Source organism: Tetrao urogallus, assembly GCF_951394365.1.
Source record: "Tetrao urogallus genome assembly, chromosome: 1".
NCBI classification, from domain to species: Eukaryota; Metazoa; Chordata; class Aves; order Galliformes; family Phasianidae; genus Tetrao; species Tetrao urogallus.
In genome coordinates this window covers 57,418,257-57,433,691 of record NC_136813.1, presented here as the reverse complement: position 1 = coordinate 57,433,691, position 15,435 = coordinate 57,418,257, and the positions used below count along the sequence as shown (strand labels likewise).

General features: G+C 34.4%; 1 protein-coding gene across 1 annotated transcript in view; it reads left to right on the top strand.

Annotated features, from left to right (window-relative positions):
• Positions 1 to 15,435, top strand: part of MYO16 (myosin XVI) — a gene marked incomplete at both ends in the record, with an annotated part of 283,559 nt that overhangs the window by 135,532 nt on the left and 132,592 nt on the right. Inside the window, 1 exon segment of the mRNA XM_079549224.1 lies at positions 2,677 to 2,824. Within this exon segment, the coding sequence (XP_079405350.1) occupies positions 2,677 to 2,824 (148 nt within the window).

Genomic DNA, 15,435 nt, shown 5'->3' with positions numbered 1-15,435 from the left:
AAAACCATAAGAGACATCCATAGAGGTTTGTGTCTCCTTTGACTCTGGTTTGTGATTAGAAACCCTGCAGTGTTATGCTGAAATGAGACTTCTCCTATGATAAGTAGCTTTATGGTAAGGTACCTTCCATTGCTTTCACCCAAACAAGTGGAGAAAATATAACCCAGATTAAGTCACTGTTCATTGAGACTGAGTATGATAAGGCAGTGGGAACTAGTAGAAAGTGATACATCAGAACAAATTTAGAATAATCTACAGACAAGTGGTTTTGTTCTAAAATGAGCTCATACATAACAGAACTTGAAGACGGACCTTTTGCCAAAATATGGTAATCATAAGCAGCACTGCACACCCATTGCACAGTAGTGAAACAAGGATTACGTACCTATTTCCAGAAGTAAAATTGATGTTTTTATTTGGGAAAGAGAAGGGCAAATGATCCCTTACATAAGTTGGCTTAAGTCCTGAGATAGGTGGCAAGACCTCTCTGTGTTTCTTCAAACAATGGAAAAAAGGTTAGGAAAAGAGGATCAAGTCTGAGGAACTTATTCTCCAGATTTTCCAGTCTTGCTTTTCTCATCTTCACTATTTGAAAATATAAGTTTTTATTTGTTTGTTTTTTTTGTTTGTTTGTTTTTTGTTTTTTTTTTTTTAAGTTGTCCTAAAATGGAAGGATGTAAATTGATTTGTAAAAAGAGGCAGAATGCATTTTGGCCTGTGTTTGTTGCAAACGTTTTTGATCAATTAAAAAAAAAAAAAAGAAAAAGTTTAAAGCATGATTTTCCTTTTTTTGATGTAAGAAAGACTGCAGCCAAGTTCTCCGATGTATTTTTGTACCATGTTTCAGCTAGGAAATTTTGTACGTTATTGTTTAGCAGTGGCTGTGTTTAGCAACAAAGTTTTTGAGAAAGCAATGTAGTTTCAAAGAATGCATCCTGGAAGATTTCACTGGCTACATTTTCAGAGCAGGCTCTGCCTGCTGATTGCAGTTACGCTGCAGATTGTCTGATCTGTTAGAAGTACAAGTTTCCTTGCACTTGTAAGTATAGCAGACATTGCACAAACACGACAGACTTTGCTCTAGAACTCCATTATTTTTCTCTTTTATTTCACTTAGATTAAATAGCATATCATTTTTTCTTTATAGGAAGGCTGTGACAATTTTTTTTCTGAGTTAATTTAGTTTCATTAATTTAGTTTCATAAATTAGTTTCATTAGATTCTTGCTGATCAGAAATTTGACAGTTCTTAACAGCTATTCCTACTGCTGGAGATGCTAACTGAGATGAACTGTATTTAGCCTTATTGAAGTTGGTGACTTGAAGTAGCTGGAAAGTGCTGAATTAATCTGTGCAATCTAAATAAGTGGTGTTGCCCATCATTAAAGTCAACTGTATTAATTAATCAGATGACTTCCAATATATTTTTTCTTGCTATTATTAACCAGTGAATACTGAAAACATCTGAGTGATAGTTATGAAAGCCTTAGTGAAGACATTTGCACAGAAGGAAAAGTGATTGAGGATTAGTAATAGCCTCTTTTAAAATTAGTTGATGGTAGGGTTACTTCTGTAAGAAATACAAGAAGAATAAAAGATATTTCAGTGCTTCCCATCTTTAGAAATCTTTAAACTCCAACTCTGCCTTCAAAATTGCTCAGGCATTTGAAGTTGCAATTCTGGATACACCTGAAAATGCAGCATTTTTGACTGCACTGAATACTGAGTGTTATTTTATACTTAATCACATTTTTCTTCAAGAAAAAAAAAAAAAAAAAAAAAAGCTACTGGATGCACATGCCAGTGTTTGTAGTACTGGGCATGCAGCAACTGCTTGTAGACTTGGTCATCATCCACACCATTGGAAGATATGATTTAATACATTTTTATGTTCTATGTTTGCATTGTTTCAAAAATGCAGTTCCTTCTTTGCTGAGAAGTGTGTTTTAACCTCTAAACTTAACAACAACTTTTTCTAGGATAGAGGTGCTCACTAACACCCTGTGAAAGCTCTGCTGCATTGCAGCGTTTGAAAAGCATGTAGTTGCAGCATAGTGTGCTGCAACCTTGTTGGAGGTGCCTCTTCCAAAAAATTTAGTGAGCATGGAGCATTTCCATAGTCAAATCACAGCTGAGTTCTTCCTCCTTCCCCTTCCTTGCAGATGTGCTGATTCATGTGCCTTTTCAAATGGCAAGCTCATCATAGCCCTTCTGGAATACACGTCTTTCCCCAAGTATTGGTTAATGGGCTTGCTGACAACCATGCAATTTGTCTTGTTGTAGCCATCTAGAAATTAGGTGGCTAATCTATATTATTAAGATGAACATTCTTGATTGCCAAGAGAGAAAAAAGAAATGGATCCATGGACCATTTTTTCCAGAACATCTTGAATCTTTCTTACATCTTTGTTCATTAAGAAGGAGTTTGGAATTCTCAGATTGCTACACTTGGGTGAGATTACTAATAGCTAATTTTAATAGAATTAGGATTCTATATATGATTCTATATAGAAAATTATGGTACTACGAATGGTAGCATTTTTTATATCGTACATACCTCAGACTGCTTTATTAAAATATTTTCTATTTTTCAGTGTTGCAGTGATGAATGGTTTAAAAAGTCTGAGTATAGAGCAATCAAGATAACAATGAATTTATTTGTTTGTTTCTTAATCAGCTAGAATTTATACGTACATGTTGGAGAAGTCTCGTGTCATTATGCAACCTCTGAACCAGAGTAATTTTCATGTTTTTTACTTGATGATGGATGGTCTGTCTGCTGAAGAAAAATACACGCTGTACCTCAGTAATTTGTCTACACACAGGTAGGAAAACAGCTTTATATTTAGTATTAATGTTCTACATATTTTAACACCTCTGAGCTGCTGAGGTAGATCCTTCCACCAGTTGTTAACATTTGTATTCTAAATCTTCAATAATCTCTAAAGTTATTTATTATCGAGTACATGTTCACAAGGATTTCATTGTGCAGCACATGTCTTGTCTGTTAGGATTATTGCCATAAAGAACAAAGAAGAAGAAGACTTCTCAGTTCTTTGTTTTATTGTTCCATTTTTTGTGGATTAGAGTTACTTTTCTCCTTTCTTTTTCTGATGAAATATTTTGTCTTCAGGAAAGGCTATGTCAATAAAATAAGACTTTTTTTCTGCAATGTGTTGATTTTGGTGAGATTTCACCATAAGTAAATGCAAATTCAGTTTACTTCATGTTGTTATGAAGAAAGAAATGAAGTTTTGACTGCTTTGAAACCAGGAATAGGGTTCAACATCCAACACCTAAAATTAGGTCTTTGTGTCTCCATGTGAGTTGATTGTCTTGGCTTGCAGTGAAATTCAGAGGTGATTGAATCTGTATTCAGATGTATGTAGATTTACAAGTGGATACGTGTTTCAGGGTAAACAGAACCATGTCTGTGGATTCATAAACTATACTTCCTGCTTAATTACAGAGATTGGTGTATAGACGTCTAAATGTAGTATCTCTAAGGCTAAATATATACCAAATGTTTAGTATTATAAGAACTTGTTGAATTTTTCAGGAATGTCTGGGGATATCTTGAAATTTATTAATTCAGATTTGTTTGGAATGAAAGCATATTCCTGAAATAGATCATTTGCCTTTCTTTTTTCAGTCTTTCCTAGGTTGTTCCTAAGAAGTGTGACTGAAATGAGAAAAGCCTTGTTGGTATTAATAACCTTCTCTTCAATTGTGTGTCTTTATCATGAGTGTTGTGAGTAACTGTAAAAAGACCTGCAGTAGCTAAAATAACTTAAAAAGAGTGCTTTGAGTTTTTCATATCGGAGCCTTTTTCCTGTTGGCTGTTCTTTCAACTTGTCTGTCTCTAAGCTAGTACTGCTAAGGTTTGGGCTTGTAAAGAGAAAGATACAGCATTCATTTTTGCAGAAAAACTGTTACTTGATTCTGATCATATGTTAAACATTAATCTTTAGGCTACTATTGTTAAGTAATGTTTTAATCTGTTAACACATTTGATTTTATACAGGATAGTATAATGCACTTACTTTGAGGTAACCTGAGGCTAAGTTGCTGTATTAAAAACATCCCAGTTCAAAGGAGGGGGAGAGTGTTAAACTCTATGGTTTTAATCTTTTGAGGACCAAAAGGTTTCTGATCTTTACTTTATTGCTTTTTTAGCAAAAGTTTTTTGGAATTACTCAGCTTATTCAGAAAATTAAAAAAAAAAAAATTACGTAGCTTTGCAAGAATATTTAACAGGAAAGAGCTTAGCTAAAACATGAATAATTAGATTCACATGAACAAAGCTTTATCTGATGAGATATTTGATAAGCATCTAAAAAAGAACGAAATAGCATTTCTAAATATATGTCTGTACACTAAAGTGCCAAAGCTTTAGAAGTAATTTATAGCTTAAAATTTGCATAAAGCTGCTTTTTATCAATAAAGCTTTGCTTTGGCTTCATCGAGTAGATTTTATCTTGTGTGATTGAGAGTTCAAGCCAAGAATTTCTTTCTTTAGATTCTTGGATATAAGAGTTCAGTGGGCAAGATTTTTCTCAATTAATGGAATTAAACAAGGGGGAAATTTCTACTGTGACAAACTCATACATGAATCAGGAAGGCAGAATTTGGCTTCTGTTACTGGTTCGTGATTTCTGACTTAGTCCAATTTTGATGAGATCATATCGTTCTGGTAGCATCAATAAGTGAATTGGTTATGTTTTCTTTAAAGAAGTGTAATCTTGACTCTTATGGCAATTTTAATTAGATAATAAAACTTCTGGAATTATAGATGGTTCATAACCAACGACTTTTTAAAAAATTTCTGTTCTCTTTACATTGTTTAAATTTGCAACTTTAAGTAGAAGATTAGACAATCTTAATAAATTATGATCACAAGATTTTTTTTTGTGGCTTGCTTAAGCCATTGCAATATGGAAATGAGATGCAGCATTGATTTTACATTCTCATTTTAAAGGAAAGTACCAAATTAATATAATTGATACTGGTTATGTTTATACACGATCCTACAAAATGTAAGAGGCAGTTCACGTGCAAAGCAACTTAGAGTCCTCAATTAAGAGTTGATGTAAATAACATAAAGGGGAAATCCCTCCCCTTTGGAGTCACTGAGAATTTTAGGCTGGGGTTTCACCCAAAAGGGGAGTTTAATAGGTGTTTAATAGCTTGTAATTCCATGGTGCTTGATGCTTTCCTGAGAGGGATGCTGAGCTCAGAAACTTCAAGTCATGTGCTTGCAAATATAATGACCATTAGGGCAGCATGTGGTGAACAGGACTGGGCCATGTTCTTCTGAACCAAATATAGCTCAGTGAGCCGTACAAATCTGTGTATGGAGGGGTCTGTTTCCTGCTGTGTCTGCATGTGGATCATGATGGATAAGGATAGAAACATTTTCTGAAAGGTAAGATCACTGCTCAGAATTGAGCAAGGGAACCATGTCAAATACAGTCTCCAAAGGGCAAGTCAAGGCTTTTTTCTTAACAGCTGCACTTCTGAATTCATTATATTCAGAAGCTGATTTTATCAGCAGATCCTAGAACAAAATTTCCAAAATTTCTATAAACTTTGTGTGTTTCAGAAGAACTGCAGAACTTTATTTTGCCGATTGCATGTAATATAGGAGATGGTAGGGATTTTAAATCATATTCTTGATTTACTCTTGATTTGTTTTTTTTGTCTGTCTTTTTTTGAGTGCTGATATTGTCCTATTACTATAAGCATTGTTCTTCTGGCATATGAAGTTTGGGCTCATAGGTAGAGTATGTACTACCTTAGTGGTGATTCTTGCAACCAAAGTGAAACAGAAAAGTGACAATGCTGATAGGTCAGTTTGTAAGTGGTCTTCAAGTCTGGTGAAGAAAGGGTGCTACTCATAGTGATTAGACAGAAAAGAAAATAATATGGGAACATTCTTACAGAAGAGAGTTGAAAGATCTTCTTATATTGTTTTGGATCAGTTGTTTTGTATTTTCATTTATACCCCAATGCTATAGTGTATAAATAACAGTAATAGAATATTTTTGTGTAATAGCTATAAGTACTCAAATATACTGTCATTAAATTGTCATGTTGTCACATTTCTATATGTGTATTAGAGACTGGAAGTAGCTTAAGGCTACTTGTAGAAAATTGTTCCAGAAAAGATGGTTCAACCTGATGTCAACATTTTTGGTTGCTAGTTATCTTCATTAACTGTACTGTTGAGGCTTTTGATAGGCAAACTGATACCATACTCTCAGCCCTGCAAGTTGATACGGATGTAGGGCCAGTTTTCAGTCCTCCTTTGTAATGTCAGGTCTCTGCCACCCAGCATGTATAGGTTCAATTATATTTGTAAATGAGCTGTGTGGGTAAAAATGAACAACTTCAGCCTGGGGAAAATGTAAATACACAAACTCATGTAGCAACTGGACTCTGGTCAGGGAATACATTTTGTGTTTGTAGCTCAGGCTGTGCTGTCTCCAGGTGTGAAAAAGTTTTCCTTTCTCCCACAGCAGAATGTACACTGCACTGTGTGCTCTGCCTGCCTGTGTTTCTCATACTCCTTAAAAGCAGTGAAACTTATTTGCCACAGTAGCTGTAAATCAGGCCACAGAAATGATTTGCTTTTACTGGTTTTCAGAGCAGGTCCCAATTCATTGTCAGTGAGAAAACTTTACATTAATTTCAAGCAATTTTAGTGGAGTGGTTGAATTTCTCATTAGAATTGAGACTGATCTGGACCTCTTTACTTGATCACTGAGGAAATCATTCACCACTTAAATGGTAAAGTTTGGTTTTCACAAGGACTTGGACTAAACAGCAAGGGACAGTGAATGAGACACTAAGTGCAAGACTTTGACTTTTCTGTGTGTGAGACCCCTTTTCTAAGAAGAGCATATACAATGTGTGCAAAAAATGGAGTTATTCTGGGATCATGCACATAGATCCCCATTCTACTTTTCCCTCACACACAAGAGCTCAAGATTTCAAGATAGTGAGTGGCCACTAACCCCGATTTTCCCCAGTTCAACACAACCTGGGAGGTAGCCTTTATTTTCTAACTGCTGTTGATACAAAACCAGGATGACATTGTGTATTTCCCTGTCTTCCTTCTTTTTTTTCCCCTTCTTTTTATTTTCAGATGCCACAGTTGATTGTCTTCTAATTTAAAAATAACAGTGAGAAATACTGATCTTGAGCATTGTTTAACTGTTTTCCACATCTGTGTTGTTTGTCTACACATGTAGCTTTGGCAGTGTAATGATGCAAGGCAAATTCACAGAAGAACTGTAAAAATAAATATTTTGGACATATTCAAGTCCTCTGATGTGCCATTCTTTTTCCTTTTACTCAAGTCTGATCATGTTTTTCCTCATAGATATTTACTTTGATTTAAACTTACAGTACCCCCACAAAGCCTAGCACAGATTTTTATGCAAATGTGGTTATGCAATATCAATTTGATCTGTTTGCTTTGTAAATTAAGTGTTGCTGATATCTGTATCTGATGACTAGTGAGAAATCCAAACAAGTGTTAGACCTGTCTTACAGATTTGGTTGGATCTAAATATCATGAATGAAATAGCTAAATCTGGAAGGGTTTAATTAGATTTTCCCGCAAGTCATAATCCTGCTTGAGTAATAATTTCCATATGAAGCACCAGCTTATGTCACCTTACCAAAGTGCCGATAGACTTCGTGTGCTGAAGTATTTGTGAAGAATTTTGTGTACCAAAATTCTCAGTCTTACCCCAGTAAAGTCCAGTGTTGAAGATATTTGAGCTTCACTATTGAGGTTTGTCTTTATTGACCGAATAAAGCTCCAGGCAATTAGAAAAGTGGCATTAATTGTATTTAAATTTAGATGGAAGGTAAAGATCACACTCAGGTTCCTCAGCTGTCTTTCATTTTTCCGTTGTAGATGTATAGGCATGAGAGGGAAGGAGAGCCATGACAGAAGAGTCTAGGCTTATTATCTCTGCCAGCTGCATGCCTATGGGTGGGAGGTTTTTCTTGCCCATATCTCCTTCGTAATTCATCTCTGCAAATAGTAGCAGACTATCATTTTTACTTTTCTTTAAATATTGTTCCTTTTTCACTTTTGAACAGTTTTATTCTGCCTCCTTTAAATTGTGAGAGTCCAGTGGTATTTCCAGGATTTAAGCAATTCCTTGTAATGGATAGAGAGGAGCCAGGGCAGGCTCCTCTGTGCTAAAACACAAACCAAGGCCTTGAAGTTTGAAATGGCACCTGATGTTTTGCAGAGGATAAGTCAGGGATGAGTGACTATATATGGGTGATTCTCAAAGGCAGTATCTGAAATTAATCATCTTGCCATTATCATACTCCAATATACTTTTTTTTTTTTTCTTGTAATGAATACTAATTAAATGTTAATTTTCAGGTTTTTTAATCCTGGAATTATTACCTTTTTGTCCTGGATTTTTTTCCTTGCCCAAAGTCTGGACCATGCTGATGGGAAGTTATCCATCATTTACGTATCCAAGCTCAATTGTAATTCATGTCCAATACAATTTCATTCTTACCTTTTTTTTTTTTTTTTTTTTTTTTCCTGCTTATGATCACATTGCACAACAGTTGGAGGATTTAGAGTTGAATCTCAGATTGGTGTAAAAAAATCTTACAAAATATTTTCTGCAGTCATTAGTATATTTTTTAATCTTGAAGGTACACTCACGTTCTCCAAAAAGCCTGAGTTTCAAGTATTTGAACGCATACAAGACAGGGCAGTGGTACACATAGTGCAAGCTATGTTTATTAGCATGCAAAGGGCCATTGGCATTTAAAGATTTTTCAGGCATGTTTGACAAATTTTCTAACTAATGAGATAATGGAAGAAGACTCAGTGTGGAAGTGCAGCTCTAAATCCAGTTTGCAAAAATTGAGGAAGTTAATTTTTATTGCTCCATCAATGAAGATAATCTATACAAAATTCTGATGTTCTTGAAGTTTTTCTATGGTCCCAGATGACAAGTATAAAATGCTTCAGAGGTGAAATCGATGCAATGCCATATATGGGAACATGCATCCTTAAAGCAGCTGGTGACAAAAATAACTTCGGTAGAAGTTTTGATGAGAGATGGAGGGTTGTAGCAGCTGTACAAATTTACAGGGATGTTACTGACAGTCAAGAAGAAGAAATAAATAATTTGACTAAATATGGAAAGTCTAAAAAATCACTTATTTCATTTGATTTTTTTTCTGTTCTTCACGTTATTAGTAATATATGCAATGCTTGGCACTTTGTTTCCTATAAGTTAACACGTATCCAAGCTAAGTCAACTAATTTGTGTTTTCTCTCTGGAAAAAACAACAACAATGCCCATACAAATAATAGTTCAATCTGCACCAATTACCAAAACGTCAGAATCTCAAATAACTTACGGTATCACTAAATATTAAATCACAAATAGAATATAATTTGCAGGGTTGTTTTTTTTTTCCCCCTTCAAAATACAAAAATTGGAGAAAATCTTTTTAAGTGCCTTTCTCCCCAAATTGCCTAAGGGTATTTTTTTCTTTCTGTTACTAAGGGGAAGAATTCTTCATCACAGAAAGTCCTGAGAGTTCTTCTTCCAAAAGATGGGTTCTTTACAAGGTCTTTGACTTCCAAAATATGCAGCCTGGAATATACATTCTCTAATACCTTGCGAGAATTTCCCACTTCCTGCAAGCATGTATTGCCTTCATTAAGCTGATAATTGTAGTATTTCACAGTTTCCTTGGAGCTTGAACAAAATTAGCTACCTTTTAAGATTTCTGTATTCTAGAGAACTAAACAAAACTGAAAACCTAATTTTTTTACAGTGATTTTGTTGGCCATTTTTAGTTCATGTGTGTAGTCAACTTCATTGAGAACTCTTTGATAGGTTTTTTGTTTTATTCTGTTATTTTTATCTCCTTTGCCTTCTTACACAGGATGAAGGACTGTGGCTTAATTCTAAGCCACGGTTGTACTCAGATGAAACAACCTAAAAACAAATTTGCCATGGTTTTTTGTTTGTTTGTTTGTTTTGTTTTGTTTTGTTTTTCTATTTTTATGTTTCCAAACGGGACAATTCAAGTAAACTTCTAATGTTTCAAAAATTGATTTCCCTGGAAGGCTGGGGTCTTTTTGGTGTCTCATGTTGAAAAGATACATTGGTCAGACATTCTTGAAAATGGAAGTGTCAAGTTTTCTTAAGCTGTGGCAAGATTATGGAATTCTGCTGGAATTCATTCTAGTACAAAAAGTGACAGGTATAGGTAAAGTACAATGTAAAAATGAAAACAGATGTTTTTGTGTTTGTTTTGTTTTTGTTTGTTTGTTTTTAACTACTTGTGTTAATAAGAAATGTTAAAATCATACACTTCAATCAGTTCCATCTTCGTAATACCATTTACTTATATTTCAGCTGTCTAGTGAAAGGCTTTGACTGTTAATGCTTGTTTCTTAACTGTTGTCATACAATAGTACTGTGAAAATCTGATACACAGCCAGTGGTACTATTTTAAAGACAAGATCTGTAGGTTCCGACTGAAGTGAGGCAATTCCATTTACTTACATTCCATTGAGATCTGACAGCTAAACTGCACCATCTGCTTACTAGAAAGCTAATGCAGAAAGAAACAGGTTTAAACTTGCTTCTGTTTTACATCTATGTAACATGGAATTGTTTCAACATCAAAAGAGTTGTCTAAATCTTCCCCATCCTGCTTTGCTTTGCTTACTTTGTTGCATGCCATTTGTTCTTTTCCTCTTTGCTTTCTATTTATTAATGTACATTTTTTTTTTCAATGATTTTTTCTTTTTTTAAGATTGAACCTTCTCAATTGAATGTGCAACATATTCTAGCAAAATGTTCCTTTGTATTTCACTTAACTTTCCCCTGCCCTCTTATATATTCGGTCTTCACTTCCCCAGTATTTAAACTACTAGTATTATTTACCCCAGTACCCCTCTACTCAGTTTTCCTTTGTCTTCATTATAAGTGCATATTTTGTGAGTAAACCATGTTCATGAGATTATTCAATTTGTTTTATTACTTTTTCTTTCCCGGAAGTGAACAGGAATTCAACCAAAATAGACATTTCCCCCCTCTCTCTCTTCCTTGTCCTGTTCCTTCTTTGAAATTCAGGCTTTGTTAATTACTTAGAGCATGATTTTCAAGCACCAGTGTTATCCTTTTCACTTCAAAGAAGGAAGTGTTGAGAGACATCTGTGGTGATCTATTATGCAGCATAACAATAATCAGGACTGACTCACTTGGTTTTGTTGAGGATGGACATCAGAAAATCTATTGTACGTTGTCTTAAGATATATCTTCATGTTGTAAAGTGTTATTGCTATTGATTCTACTGTTGAATTTTATCTGAATCTAATGAAATCTAATGAATTTTTCAGTAATACCAGAGATCAAAAAATTCAACAAAGTGTAACTAAGTTTAGGGGATTTTTGCATTGAACATTAACTTTTTTTTTTTGTTACTCGGTGGTCTACTTCATGTAGTTTTACTTATTTACCTAATTCACTTCTGTTCATATAAGTTTTAAAACCAGTAGTCTCTTTAGATTTTAACGGAAATTAAATGGAATCCTAAGTAGCGTATTAGTTTACAGAACAAATTTCTCTGTGTTTTTTATCAGGGCAGATATGATACCTGCAATGTGTAGAAAGAAGCTTACTCCCTAAAATTATTTCTGTATGCTTTGATATTAAGCAAAAAGCTAATTGCAGTGTGTGGTACTTGGTGTTAAGTTTAATACTTTATCTTTCTGAAAACTGACTCAATTTCATCTAACTTAAACCCTTTATCTGAGGTATTTATGGATCTTTACATCCTACATAATACATTTCTAGGAGGTATCATTGCAACTACATTAGATATAATTGGGATCACAGCTCAGGTTTTCAAAACAAAACTGGAATATTTATGTGTGTCATCTACTTTATTTTGCAAATTAAGTGCCCGTTTCTGCCCTGTTTACAGATTCCTACACCTCATGCATAAAGTTTACATCTACATTATTAACTTTGTTTGACAATATTTGTTTTGAGTATCTGGCTATGTAGTTGTTTTGGCTGGTTCATCCTGAATTTGGGGTTAGTTGCATATACATAGGAATGCTTACACTCTAATTACATGTCAAGATGTCCAAAATAGTATTTTTCAACTTGAAAGCAGAGGTACCTTAGCCTTGGATTTTGATGTTTAATTTATTTATTCCAGTTCTGTCATTAGCTGTATATTATAGCATTGCTGCTTTATTCCCAAACGATCCTTTAAGAAAATAGTTTTCCAATGATGGTTGGTAATTATTAATTTACATGAAATCCAAGAATAATTTTTATTTAACAAAACAAAGATAATAAAATAAATCTTACACTTAGCTCAGTGTCTTTGTCTTAGGTCCCAAGTGGGCTTGTTACTTGTCTGGCTTTCAGAATAAATGCTTTAGAAATTCTGCTTTGTTCAGGAGCATAAATCTGAAACTCATATTCCTCTGGGGATATTCCTTCATCTGATGTTAACAAACCCCTCTTCATTGTATTAATCTTCATACATATTGATTGAGTGGTGGCTGAGGGTGTGCTGCACTCCACTGACAGACTTTCAGAGATAAAGAAATCATTATGATACCATTCTTTTCAACAATGTTTTTTTCTCTAACTCATACTTCTAACAAGCCTAGGTTGTAGAGCTAACAAGATGTAAATAACCAAATGAGATGTTTTCAGGAATAAATTGTACTTGTAGAGTAGTACAGTAAAACCAAGGCAATCCTCTCTGAGTTTCTATATAAAAGAACATATATAAAGAACAGATATTTAATATTTTTTGATCTTCTACATTCTCATGGTTCTATAAGATGTTTGGAAAAGAAAATATAAGATTGGATCATATAAAACCACTTTGACTTTTGTCTTTTTATAGCTGTAGCCAGTTTACTTCTTCAGGTTTAGTTACAGCCTACAAACTTGCATTTCTGCATTTGACTTGGCATAATAACTGGCGTGATAGCAATTGCTATTCCTTTGATTAAGAGAGGGTGTGTCTTTCTTGTCTCCATGGGAGTAAGCATGATATAGAAACTCATGCAAAAAATAACATCAAAATTGTATGTCTGTGGCGTGGAAAATAGTGAGTGGGAGGCAGTAAAAATGGAATCTGTTCAATCCAAGAGAAAGAAATAAAATCAGTAATTAAGACTACCAAGATCTATACAGTATAGTGAAAACAGAACATACATCTGTCTTAATTTTAACAGAAATTAGATGTGCTATAAGACACTATTTTGAATAAATTTCTTGAAGTGGAGGAAGAAAAATATGAGTTTAAGTATTATATGAACAACTCTCCAGTTTTTTTGAGTTCTGTTGATGAATACCTTATACTTTACTGGGCCATGTTCAACCTTTTGTTAGAAAAGAAAGTCCTCCAGAGAGCTGTGCAAGTTATAAATATATCTTGAGGCTAAATTCGGTGTCCTGTTGAAGAAATTACATGCTGACTGTTAAGGTTGCCGCCAGTATTTCACAACAGAGTGAAAATGGTTGTACCTCCAAAAGGTGAAATTGCTATAGAAACCCTACTTTAAAAGATAGGTGTGATTACTCACTTATAAAAATTGTAGAGGAACTCATTTGGCTTTTAGTTTAAGCACAAAATATGTCTCTGCACTTAACTAGCATGCTAATCATCCCCTATGTGGGGGGAAATTGAGTGGATCCAGCTCCTCAAACCACTTGGCTATTACATTTCGTATATCTACAACAATAATACAATTCTGCAATTTATATTCTAAAGTTTCTCCTAAAATCATTCTGATACAATTACTGTTGATGAATTTCCAGTCAGAAATAGGTCATTTAATAAATTGTTCGTAGCATACAGCAACCTCAACCATTGAATGTGTCTCATCTCAACTTAATGTTAGATACAAGAACAGTGATGCCTCACACCATGGTTTGAACTGGCTGTATCTTTGATACTATGGACTTTGAACTATGCTGGAATAACTTCACTGTTATTCTTTCCCACTCTCTCTTGAGAAGGCTAAGCAATGCCAACCCAGTGTTGCTTGGTTTTCTTCCCTTGGTACTTTCATCAGTCATAGCTCAAAATCACCTCTACACTACAGTTAAATCTGATTGTGTTGAGTTGGTGCCATTTGCATTTTCTTTTGATTCCTGCTGAAACTGCATGTAGATCTTTTAGTAGTTACAGTGTAATTACTCAGTTTGAGTTTTGACAGCCTATGTGTAGCCGAAGTCATAAGAATGTGTTAATTGAGTGCTAATAACCAGAAGTTGTTAAGATCTCAGTTTTATACCAGTCATAAAAATGGTAGCTTCGTTAGTCTTGGCTTCTAAAATGATTTTATGCATTTTAGTGCTGGACGGAAGAGTCTGGGAATATCGTGTGCTGTATCACCATCAGCCAGACAGTCTGTGAATATTGTTTGGAGAGGGTCTTCCCTCACTCTTTCACTTTCTCTTTCTTGTTCACAACACATCTCTTGAAATCACAGGACAAAGTATTACTGCTGTGGCTCACTACAATACACCAAAAGTCATATGAAACTTGATATATTTAGTTGATATCAAAGGTAGGTAATGTAGATTCAAGAATAGCTTCAATAGTTTTTATTCACTTTTGATTAGCTGTCAAAAGATTTAAGTTAATACAGTTTTGGGGGGATATGTAATGATTTTCACACATATGCTAGAATCTAACATGGGTGAGCTGCATTTTTACCAAATCTGTGGAAGTATCACCCAGGATCAGACAAGTAGATACACTGAGGAGACCTAAATGGGAGTAGTTTGGAATGTTTCAGGGAAGAAATGTATTCAGGCTCTGTGCTAATAAGGCCTCTGCTCATATGAGATGAAGCTTCAGTGTTTCTTGAATATTAGTAACATAGGTGAGAAAATTGTTAGAAGAAATCCAAAGAATGGTGCAAATCAAGGAAGTCCTCTAAAATAAAGAACTCAGTAGAAAATTTCTACTAAAATGATGTAACATTGCACTGAAACAATGCGCAAATGCCATTTGAGAGACAAAATGTGTTTGTAACATCATTTAGAGAGAAAGGTAATTTCTGGCTAATGAAAAATGCTTCTAATTCTAAGTTCTGCTTTAAATTTTATGAAATTTTACAATAACCAAGTCCAATGGGTAGAAGTTCAGTTTACCAAGATGGTATTACAGCTTAGTATTAAATTTAGATAGAAATTGCACCAGCGTCACGGTGAGGATTACCAAGACAAAAAACAGTGCCAGCCTCTTGGAGAAAAAAAATCTAAGGCCTTTCACAATAAAATGAATCATGAATATGATGTTATTAAATAGCAAAATTATAATTTAACAGAAGAAATTGTTGGGAAACAACTGGGGATTGAAAATATCACGGAAATTTTGCAAT